At 41.4% G+C, this 12,178-nt stretch overlaps 1 protein-coding gene across 2 annotated transcripts in view; it reads right to left on the bottom strand.

Annotated features, from left to right (window-relative positions):
* Positions 1 to 5,949: 5,949 nt before the first annotated feature.
* The window catches only part of furinb (furin (paired basic amino acid cleaving enzyme) b), a 94,796-nt gene continuing 88,567 nt past the window's right edge, over positions 5,950 to 12,178 (bottom strand). For both annotated transcript variants that reach the window (XM_042495967.1, XM_042495968.1), the window contains exons 14-16: positions 12,017 to 12,144; positions 11,285 to 11,413; positions 5,950 to 6,845 (exon numbers count right to left, since the gene is read on the bottom strand). In XM_042495967.1, coding sequence (XP_042351901.1) covers positions 6,139 to 6,845; positions 11,285 to 11,413; positions 12,017 to 12,144 — 964 coding nt within the window. In that variant the 3' untranslated portion in view covers positions 5,950 to 6,138. The remainder of the gene's footprint in view (positions 6,846 to 11,284; positions 11,414 to 12,016; positions 12,145 to 12,178) is intronic.

Raw genomic sequence — 12,178 nt, 5'->3', positions numbered from 1 at the left:
TGTTCCGAACCAGGACGGACTGCCAGAATCACTCATCAGATACAGCCGGGTGTCTGTTTGTCTCTGTAATCGAAAAAAAAATGAAATCTCATTTAGTTCTGCTTTGTAAGAACTCGTCGTTTTCTATCTTTGCTCCATCCTGGACTGAACTACTGAATGTAAATATCCCAAATGAGGGGAGGAGGACGGGGGCGGCTGGGACTCGTGCCACATCAAGAGTGCAATTTACAAAGCTTTATTTGGTGTATGGGTTTATAATTTTTTTTTTTAATGTATGCAATGAAGAAGACACATCATTTGTTTTTGTACTTGTCAGTCAATTTTTTTAAATTTTTTTTTTTGTTCGACAGACTCGAATGCAGCAAAGAGAATGTGTGGTCTCTTCCATCTCAGCTCGCGAGGAGACCCAAGCTGCGGCTCTTTAAGCTATCGTATGTCTGAGTCCAAGTGTCCCACTTCGGCCACCGCCGATAACTGTGTGATCATTAATCATATCTGATGACTGTTTACCTTCTGTTCGCTGATTTTCCTTGTAGATAGTCGGAAGACTTTGTTTTCCCTCCTTTTCTTTTTCTCTCCCTGAGCTTCCTCTTTGCTGATGAGAGAACTGGAAGGTCTGTGCGTTTCCAAGCCTCTGTCCGTCATTCCTGTGCTCGTACTTCACTGCTGAGAGGGGGGTTCTGTGTACCATGAATGCAGTAGGAGACTAGACAAAGACTTTACCTCATATATACCATACGGCAGATATATCAGTATGTGTGTGTAGAGTATGTTAATGTGAATATTTGAGGGTTTACTTTCTGGGTGTATTGAGGACACTTTCAGGGACCATTCATAGTACTGTTAGGTATCATCCATCGGTTTGTCTGTGTCGAGTCGTGGGTCATATCATCGCAGGACGACGTGAGCTTCCCACTGAACATCGAGTTAGTTCACCCAAATTACAAAAAAATGCTCTCTGTTATGCAGATAGATTTGGTTTTGAGATATCCGTCGAGAGCTGCCGCTAATGACTGTTTTTATTAAGTCTATAAAATGTCAGAAACGAGTGAAAAACACCTAAGGTTATGTCTTTTTAATCACTTGTTTTGTACAAACAGCAATCCAACTCACAGAGATATTAAAGATTTTTTCAAACATTTCAAATTGAAAAGTAGCCATCATCATTGAAGAGGGCTGAAATCTGAAAGTATTAAGCATTTCTGTGGTAAATGATCCCCAACAATGGATGAAATCATTCTCAAAATTGTTGTCGATTAATTTTTCTTTTGAGTGTTTCAGCTTTCTATTTGTCTGTTATTTCTGTCACTACACCAACACAATGAAGCCGAGTGGAATTTAATTTTTGACGCTCATTGCTGAGAAAAAAAAAACAGAAAATAGCAACTGGTCCTTCCAGGAAAAGTGTCCCTGTCACTCTCGATAATCCACAGAAAGCAATTTCACTGGAACCACTTTCTACTAAATACCCATTCCATTCTGTATACTAATTATAAGCAGGTTTTGAGTAAGCAGTTTTCACGCTGGGAAAGTGACAGTGTGCATACTAAAACTGCTTCATTTTTGAGTGTGTTCATGTATGAGCAGCCCACAGCTGCTAAAACTAACTGGATGGTGGTGAAACAGATTCAAGAACAGCATCGAAAACAAAGAAATGACAAAGTTATGGAAAAATATGTTGCTGTCTGTGCTAAAGTTGCAGGTTGATTGCATTTGCAGGTTGAACGCTCGTGTAAAACAGTTAAGTATGTTGACTTCTTGTATACTTACTGCAAAAAAAGTATACTATAAAGGACAGTGTTTTGCATATCTAACGCTGCAGTATGGAATTGGGACGCTGCAATAGTGTGTGTGTGTGTAGGCACTGCTTCTGGAGGGAGACATTGCTGTTAAATTCAATTCACCTCCATTTATATGCCAGAAATATCAATGAGGGATTTTTCAAAACCATGACACATTACACCAAAATTGTCTGCATGTCAGGATACCACAAAGTGAGAAAATATTTTTTTTTTGGGTGAGCTAACCCTTTAAAAATAAGTACACAGAGGGATTTCTCCTCCACACTGGAGAAATAAGTTTCTTCAAATGAGCTGCAATTTTTTTTTTTCAAACTTCAGCTCCACAGTGCTTCTTATCCCGGGGCTGTCTGGAGGCATGCAGCCTTTTCCTTGTGCGCATCTGCCTCCACAGCAACCGTGGACGATGTCGTCATCCGTGTCCAAAGCTGAGGCCGGACATCTCACAGCCCACCTGTGTCACACTTTGTACTGTGCCACCATCTCCCCCTGCCCTGCTGTGTCCCACCACTTTAACTGCTCTTTTTTTTCTGCTGGAGGTATGCTGCTTTTTTGCTTTCCTCCTCTGGCCTGATGTCTGGTCTGCCAACACATTCTGCTTTCTCTGTCTCTCCACTGTGAGCAACCCAGATTCCCGTCTCTGCCCCCCTTTCAGCTGCTGTTAACAATTCTGTAAGCCAGACTTCACTGCATTTTAAATTGCACTTTCTCCTGTTGTCTAACCTTGTCATAACCTTCTCTCTCCTGCTGTTTCAGTGTGCGTCTGAGTTTCTGTGTAAATGTGTTTTTTCTGTATGTGATATCTGTTGATTTTTTGTTTGTTCAGAGGTAATATATGGAGGCAAGGTCTCTTCTGTATTTGTTTATTCATGATGGATTTAAGCAGCAGTAGATCAGATGGGGACTGAATAAAGATAAAATTACAAAGATTTGTCTGTTTCAACAGTTTCTCTATCTGAAATTATTTAGATTTCTTTAAATTTTTCACTCACAAGTGAACCTCTGTTGTTTATGCAGGCTGTTTTTTGGTTTAAAGAGCTGGATATATTCTGTATCAGTAGGGGGCAACATTGAGTCAGGACAGCAGTCCATGCTTACAGATGCTGCCAGTCAGATAGCTATTAGAGACATCAGTCCTTTGAGACTGTCCAGTGCGTCACTTGTCAGTGTTTGGCTGTCAAGAAGTCCACCTGACAAAAAACTGAGCAGGGTGCTGAAGCTCAAAATAACATGTAGTTAACAGCAGCGAGTTTTCACACACACCTGTGTGAGGTGAAGGTGCTGAAGGTGTCTGTGACAGCGCCGAGCAGGAGTTAAACATGAAAAGAAATGTTTCTTTGTTCACACTTCATGAAGATGGATCAGGCACGGAGAGGAAGATAGAAGGTGTGGTGGTGGCAGAGACGCCTGAAGCCAGAGAGTGATCACTGCGCTGCGTGTGTGTGTGTGTGTGTGTGTGTGTGTGTGTGTGTGTGTGTGCCGGGGGAAGTGATGCCTGTGGAGGCACCCTGGGGACTCTCAGCCTCTGAATTTTACTCCACACTCTGCTGGTGCCGACTATGTTTCTCAGCCTTTCGGATTCAGATTCAGGCACAATTACTGTTTGACCAGATGGAGTAATGAGACCGGAACCTCGGTGTCTTATTGATCTGAATGTGAAATCAGCTAACGGGGGCTCTGATTGTTGCTGTTGTTCTAATTAATGTGATATTTCTTGTTGCCAAGCCCTGTCAGTGGACAGCATTGTACTGAACATGACAGCTAATTAATACAGACTAAAGGGCATGCATAAAACCAAGACACAACGAAAACCAGCTCACAGAAACATGCAACGAAGGCGTGAATGAAATCACAAAATACTTTCAAATTCATCCTTTTTTTTTTAACTACACGAGCCAATTCACACACACGTTTATTTTCACACATATTGCATTTATAACGATGCATCCGAGGGGCACTGAATTGCGCAGCGAGCTCTCCCCGCAGATCTAATTATGGGGCACAGAATGAATGTACCTTCACCCATGAACCCAGTTACCTGCTTCTGTGGAGGGTGTTACAAAGCTGCTAATGAACAAAGCTGTTACCAGCGGGCATTGTTTTCCTGCCGTGCATACAAACCTTTTCCATTTATATTAATTTAATCTTTAAGGGGGCCACCATATTGAAGCTTGAGAAAACAGTTTCTTCAAGGCTTTTTGGCAGCGCGCTCGCTGCAACTGGATAGTAGGCAGCAGACTGAATGCTGGCACCCTGTTAACGCTAAACGCCCGGAGTGAAGAAAACACACTTGCTACAATGATATACGACCACGAAGCAGCGACGGACCATCTGCTCTTTCGGGCGGTGTTTGTGTGTCAGGGGCTGAGTTTAAAAAGCATATAAACCCCCTAAAAGTTTTAAAATCTGGCAGTAAAGACACAAACAGTCTATCTATGCAACAGCCAACGTCATTTTATTCCAGCATGATCTCCACAATATTAACATCCACTGTCAGTTAAATAAAAAAGGATATAAAACAAACATAGAAAATGCGATACAAGATCTCATTACTAATACACTCCAACCATTCGGGCCTTTAAATTAAAAGGCTTTGATTTAACTTGCGAAGCTGCAAGTCTACACGGTTATAGATGGGGGGAAATAAAGCACGTGTTTGTCTGTCGATGTATGGCGCTCACAGCAGAAAGAGGAAGAGCTCTACGCTGATGAAGATGTTCTGGGAGAGAAGCCCCAAAATCAATATATGCTCTGTGGGGAAAATGAAGAGAAACTGATCTCATTTCTTACCCCCAGCAACCAAGAGGAAAAATGTAGTAAAGGTCAGCCTGGCGGCTTCGGGCTAAGTACTTTTTTATTTCATTCAAAAACAGTGTTACTCCACTACAAGTCAATGAGATTTTGTGAGTGATACATCTGATGTAGCGATGCTGCGGTGGAAACTCCCACCGCGCCGTGATTGAAAACAGAGCATCCTCCACAGTTTCCTGCTTATCAAACAGCCGGCGGGATGTTTTATTATGCCGTCCCTGTGTGCCGCAGAAATCTTCAATTTAAAGTTTTCTTACTATTAATCAGCTGCGTGTCAACTTCACGACCCCTGGCCCACATCCTGCCGGGAATCTGATAAGATATAACACCGATTTATTAGAAGTCTGTCTGTGATGATGACCAGGTGTTTGTGTTGAGGACAAATCAATGAATATTTGAGAAAGTAATGCACTCAGCTGGCTTAGAGGAGCACTCCACCCAGTTTACACACAGGGTACTTTGCAGCCACATAAGGTTGTAAAATGTTCTTCTGTTATTCTGGAGACAAGCCCTAAAGGAGCAGTGTGTAAGACAGGAGGATATAGTGGCATCTAGTGTTGACGACTGCAGATTGCAAACAGCTGAAACTTCTCCCAGTTAAAATTTCTTCTGTGTTTAATGTGAGGAGGTTTTTACTGGGAGCTGGGTTAGCCACAGAGGTTTCTTCCGCTCCAAACAGACTCAGTCGTTAAAAGCAGTAAAACACTGAATAAATGTCCCTGTCTAGAGCCAGTGTTTGGGTTGTCTGTTCTGAGCTACTGCAGAAACGTGGCGGTGCCGCATGGCGGGCTCTGTAGACGAGGACCTGCTCCCGATGTAGATATAAACAGCTCATTCTGAGGTAAAAAAACCCCCACAATTCTTATTTCCAGTTGATTATACACTAAAAAAAACATACTTATTATACTCAGTTTCTGCCAATATATCCCCCTAAATCCTACACAGCGGACCTTTAAACAGTAACCCTGATTGAGGTTATTTTTCTTATTGGCTTCTGGGTTTGAAGAGTACTTTTCTTTTCAGAGACTGGGGGTGTGTAGTGTGATGAACAGACATTTACCAGACAGTGGGGGCTCTAATGAAAGATGCTTTTTAGTTGCATTATAGGAAATGTAGGATTCATGGTTTTTGATCTATACTTGGGACTTAAAGTCAGGATATCTCGGCCTCTGCTGCTTTTATTTTGATCTCTGTAGTAACGGGTCATTTAAGTAAAAATGAGTTACACAGTTGCATAATACCTCAAATTGGTGACAGAGAATTAAATGCATTGTGTGTACACCAAAATATTAATCAAATAAGATAAATTAACAAATGTAAATAAATACATGACAAAAACTAATGATTGACTCTTTAATGCATTTGGATGAGGTGCTGATGGAACAGTAAGGCTTGCGTTTTGTTTTCTTTTTTTGGAGCCTGTGTGATTCTCCTCCGTGTGTCAGCTTAATACAGTCAGATCTGAATGCTGATGAGATCCACGATGTCGCGGTGTCAGACACCACAACAGCAGATTTTGCAGGTTCAGCTAGATTGAGCTCTGCGTCTTGATAAAAGCTGTCCTCTCGCTGTGACCCTCCACTTCCTCGCTGTCTGATTCAGACTGGTAGGCAATCATGTCCTCATCCCCCCACACAGTGGGGATCCCCTTGTAGCATATCCGTGCCTTCCTCTCCTGTCCTTGGCCGAAGCCAAAACCGAAGCCCACCCTCAACCCCCTTGTCTGTGAATACACAGAGGGCAATTTGGTCCTCCAGCCCAAAGAAGTGCCCCCTGAGCGCATCTGCAGCAAGAGGAAGACCCCAACGAAGGAAGCCAGGATGAAGGCACAGCTGAGGACCGCCACGACAACAGGCAGCTGATTGGACGGAGCTACGCTGACCCCCGGAGGCTCCTCGCCTTCTCCCCTCTCGTCTTCTGTTGCTGGGACCTCCCGCCCTGGTTGTGCTGCGTCACCCTGGAGTCCACCAGCTAGCGGGGATTTGCGCTGGACCTGGTTCTGGTGCAGACAGGAGGTGAGAACCAGGTGGCTGTGAGGGGGGCAGGACAGACAGTCTGAGGGCCTGGTGCCAGAGCAGGTGAGGCAGGCGGAGTTGCAGGGCAGACAGGCCTGGACGGAGGACAAGTCCACCCAGTTCTCCAGGGAGAGGTTAAGGAGCTGCGGCCCTGAGGTGAATCCCGGCGGACACAGTTTCACACAACCCTGGAGGAAGAGGGAGAAGCCGGGGCTGCACTCTGGATGAAACGTGAGAGGAAATCACAAGGGAGGTTGAGTCTCATGCAATCCAATAAAACACAACCAAAATGGCATCCGCAAATAACCGGTTTTACAAGTCCTATAATTTCTTCTCAATTTCCTTGGATGTTTACTGGATAGAGCTGCAGCATATAATTTAGGGCCACCATTAATCTGCTGGTTAATTTCTTGATTCACTGATTAATCATTTTGTCTGTAAAGGTCAGAAAATAGTGAAAAATGGCCATCATGATTTCCCAGAGCGCAAGTGCTGCCCTCAAATTGCTCTTTTAGTTTTGTCCAAAAGCCCAAAAAAGCAGCAGAATGTCAAATTTGGAGAGCTAGACATATCAAATGTTTGGCATGTTTGCTTGAGCTATTTTTTTTTACCTTATTATATGGAAATAGAGACTCCTGTAACAGTAAAAATAAGTCATTCATTCCAGTATTTATGAAAAAATCTGGATATTATATAATAGTTGCTGTACACAGCAGTTGGGCAGAGTCTGTTGATTACCAGATGATTTTCTTGACAGAGCTGCCAAAATCGTATATGACTATTTCATGGTGTTTTGTATGACATGGTATATACTATGACATTTTCATGCTGTTTTGGACGTCATACTATTGTCAAGAGTGAGGTTGGATGAGGACCCAGATGCGGAACAAAAAGAAGACAGGTGTGCAAATAAAAAGCGAGCTTTTAATGCTGATAAGATGAACAAAATAAACCAGAATAACAATGACAAACTGAAGCTCAGCAGCAGCAACATAAATGCCCTAAATCAGCATTTCATTTCTTTAGGTCTGTTTTTTGAAAAGGAATCACGTCTAGACACGGCTCAAAACGCTTCTTTTTCTAACACCGAACAAAAGATGCCCTTTGAGTTTAGCTTCACTCCTGCTGATTTTTATGGAGTACACGAAACTCTAAACAGGATAAATACTAAGAAAACAGCATGTTTTTGTCTAGATCCATGCTTTTTAATGACTGCTGCTGATATTATTGCAGAGCCTTTAACTTGTATTTTTAACCTGACTATAGAAAGTGGAAAAATACCAGAAATTTGAAAGGGAGCATATGTCGCCCCGTTATTGAAGGGTGGAGATTCGTCCAATCCTAACAACTACAGGCCCATATCCAAACGCTCAATTTTAGCTAAGGTCCTGGAAGGGCTTATATGTACTCAATTAAAGGATTTTTTAGCAAGCCATGGCATTCTTAATAATTTGCAGTCTGAGTTTAGAAAAAAACACAGCACAGTCACTCCAACAATGAAGGTTTAAATGACATCATGAATGCTTTTGACTTAAAAGAACACAGTGCTGCTTTATTTTTAGACCTTTCAGAGGCCTTTGACCACTCTGTCTTGTTGCAGAGGTTGGATATTATAGGGTTGTCATCCCAAACGGTTCAGTGGTTTGGAAACTACTTCAGTGGTAGAACGCAAAGTGTCCAATCTGATGTGTGTGTCTTCTAGTTTTCTTAACATGCAATATGTGTCCCGCAAGACTCAATTTTGGGTTCAGTTTTATTTACAATGTATATAAATAATTTATGCTGCAATGTTGGTAATGCAAAATTTCATTTTTATGCGGATGACACTATTTTGTATAGTTCTGCTCCATCTTTAGCGAGTGCAGTTGAGGAGCTGCAATATTCTTTTAATGTGGTTCAGAGGAGTCTTTGTGAATAAGGATTTGTACTCAACCTTGACAAAACAAAAATGATGTGCTTTTCAAGGTCAGCTTTTGAATGTCGTTACTTGAGCCCGCACAGTCTTTGGTGAAAGTGCTTTTAGGGTTTTTGCTCTGTCATCTTGGTGTCAGCTGCAGAGCAACCTTAAATTGGACTCTTTTATCAGCCTGGGAGATTTTAAAAACAGGATTAAGAACCTTTTGGACATTCAGTGCTCGTGTTTGGTTTCTGAACGTTTCTAATTGACTGTTTGTTTTAGGTTTGTTGTCTGGTCCTTGTGTTTGAACTTCTATGTTGTTTGTTTTAAATTTTGCTGTTGTGTTTTTATTCTGCTTGTTCTTTTGTGTGAAACTGTGTGTGCTGCTGTCCTGGCCAGGACTCCCTTGGAAAAGAGATTCTGAATCTCTATGGGACTATTCCTGGTTTAAATAAAGGTTCAATCAAAAATTAATAAATATAACAGAGAAGATAACAGCAAGGGTAACAGAGCAGGATAACAGGACAGAGTCACAGCAGAGCAAACAGACAGACTAACATGGAACAAAGGGGAACACACGTATAAATACACAAAGGACACTAATCAAGACAAGGACACACAGCTGAGGTAAGTGCACACAGTGAACGGGGGAAACAGAGAATGGCTAAAAAATGACAGTTTGGCAGGGAACACAAGGGTGGAGCAAACGAGACTAAAACAGAACAGGTGTGCAGGGACTCTAGAAAGGAAGGACAAACGACACTGATACAAGACAGGTGGTACTGATCATGGAAAGACAGAGACAGGAAGTAAAACCACACAACACGTGAGGTTAGTTACTACAAAAAACAACTGGAAATAGAACCTGCAGAGCCTGCACGATTTTAAAAGACAGTACCCACCCATCCCATCATCTGTTTACACTGCTACCCTCTGGAAGACGCTACAGGGCCCTGAAATGCCACACCACCAGACCGAGGAACATTTTTTACCCCACAGCCATACGTGAACTGAACTCTCACCCCCCAATCCCTCTCCCCTCCCTACCACCACTGCAACCATTTTAACTCACTGCACATGCACTTTATCATTTGTACAGCACCTATTTTTTTATATTTATCTTATTTAATAGTTATTTATTTTAATGTGTGAGTATGTGAGTGTGTTTGAGCAGTGTGAATGGAAACAGTTTTTATCAGAGACAGTAAATCTCGTCGTATATGGACATGCAATAACAATAAAGGCATTCATTTATTCATGAAAACATTACTAAACCCAAAAATGAAGTCCACAATATAACTCAAAACCTATAATAATGACAAGTATACTATGAATTTTTAATGTCATTTTGGACCACATTCTGTAGTATAACGTTTTTATACTATTTTGGACAACGTATTATACTATGACTTTTTCATGCTGTTTTGGACCACGTACTATACTATGACACTTTTAAGTTATTTTGGGCGATAATCTATACAATGACAATTTTACACCGTTTTGGACGACATACTATAGTATGACATTCTTATGGTATTTTAGACAACACACTGTAGTGCGACTTTTTTATTCTATTTTGGACAACATACTCAAATTTTCATGCAATTTAGGACGATATACTTTACTTTGACTTTTTTTTTTGCTTTTGCCATTTTTGACAACATACTATGCTGTAACATTTTTATGCAATTTGGGACAACATGCTATAATATGACTTCTTCATGCCATTTTGGAAAATATTCTATACTATGACATTTTTATGCTGCTTTGGCATAAAAATGCTATAATATGACATTTTCATCTTATTTTGGACGACATAATGTAACATGACATTTTTATGCTATTTTGGACGACATGCTATGCTTAGTTTTTTCATGGAATTTCACACGACATGCTATACTATGACATTTTTTATGCCACTGTGGATGACATACTTTACTATAATTTTTTCATGCTATACTGTACACCAAAATATACTATGAATGTTTTAATGACAAGAAAAACTGAGATCCGTTTGAACCCATGTTACTATTTGTTTTTGGTTAGAAACCTTTATTACATTTGTTGAATCTTCTGCTTTCCTTCAATTTATAACCGCGCAGAAAGACATTTTTAAAACCGATCCCTTGTGCGCTTATGGTTAATTAGTTAAAAGAAGGCCACAACCCCAAAATAGAAGTTGTGCCATTAAAACACTGTGTCCTTTTTCTCAACATAATTAACACCAAATTTCAAAGTCTTTTCAGAAACCTCCCTATTCATATTTTTTAGGAAGGAAACTGGGACTCTGTAAAACAAAGTGTTCCCACTAATGCTTGAAATGTAGATTTAAACTGAATTATGGAGAAGTCTGGAATGATTAAGAAGAAAGCATCTGAATGTTTGGAAGCAGAACGAAGCTTCCGACCTCATCTGCTTTTCAATGAAGGAAATCATCCTCCCGAACAGTTGTTGACGACGTAGCACCTCTCGCAGTTTTAATCTCCCCTGCTGCTCCTCCATACGTCTTGCTCTCTGATTCAAACTAATATGACATATGGCAACGTGCATATTCATGGTGTGCGGGCAAACAAATGCAAAAGAGGCTTGTAAATGGGCAATCTGTATTCACAACAATCCCTTTTCACAAGTTGAAATACTAAACATGGTCTGACCAAAAGCTTGTTTTGTAACAATGACTGTGTGCCAGCGTCAATACAAATGAGCCCATGCCACTTCAGAGGCTCCTGTTAAAAGTTTGTGTGAAGCCTGAATGATCTTACCGATACAGATCTGCTGGGCATCAAAGGTCTTGCAGCTGTTGTTGGACGGTCGAGGGAAGTCGGATGACGAGGGATTGACCACGCTGGGTCCGGTACCCCAAAGGATGAGGGTGAACTGACTCAACACAGCTGAGAGAGAAGGGGAGGGAGAAAGGAGACGGTTGTGGGGGTATTAAGATGTGGAAGAGAATATCAGCATAACACCTCTCAGAGAGGGAACAGTATGAACTGGCTGAGAGGAGGATATGGGGGTGGAAGAAAAGGAAATTGATGAGAGCGGACCAAACAAAACACTGGAGGAGGATCAACACCAGCAGAGGAAGAGATGCATTCCTATCTTATATCTCCGGCAGCTCAGAGTAAACAAAGCCAAAGGAGAGTTCTCAGATTTAATGAGTTAACTTGACTTTTTAAAGAAAACGCAGTCCAATAATTTTAAAAGTGATAATCAAAAGGTAAGCAAGCACTTTCTTTCAAAAGAATATTTCTCCATCCAGCAGCAGCAGCAACATTTTAATCTGAATGTGTTCTGGGAGCTGCTTCCCAAAAATGGTATAAACTGCATCATTAGAAAGAGACTGAAAAAAGGGGAAGTGAGCAGAGGCTATTTGAAGAAGCATGAAAATATGCAAGAGTACTTGAGTTGATGAGGGGGCAGTGAATGCTGGCATGAAATGTACATTTGATGTGATGTGTTCAGACTGAACAATTAATGGTGATGAGCGGGGTTACCATAGTCACGACCATTAGCTGCTACGTTCTCTATTTCCAGTGTCCATTCCCCTTGAGGATCCTCTCCCCATGAATGGGTGGTCATAAAGGCCCAGTCATTGAAACCCTCGGAGGAGAAGTCATTGGGCCTGAAAGAAAAAGGGAAAAAGGGAAGAGATGAGG

Source organism: Plectropomus leopardus, chromosome 11 (assembly GCF_008729295.1).
Source record: "Plectropomus leopardus isolate mb chromosome 11, YSFRI_Pleo_2.0, whole genome shotgun sequence".
NCBI classification, from domain to species: Eukaryota; Metazoa; Chordata; class Actinopteri; order Perciformes; family Serranidae; genus Plectropomus; species Plectropomus leopardus.
The sequence above is the reverse complement of the archived record's forward strand: the minus strand, read 5'-3'. Positions and strand labels throughout refer to the sequence as shown.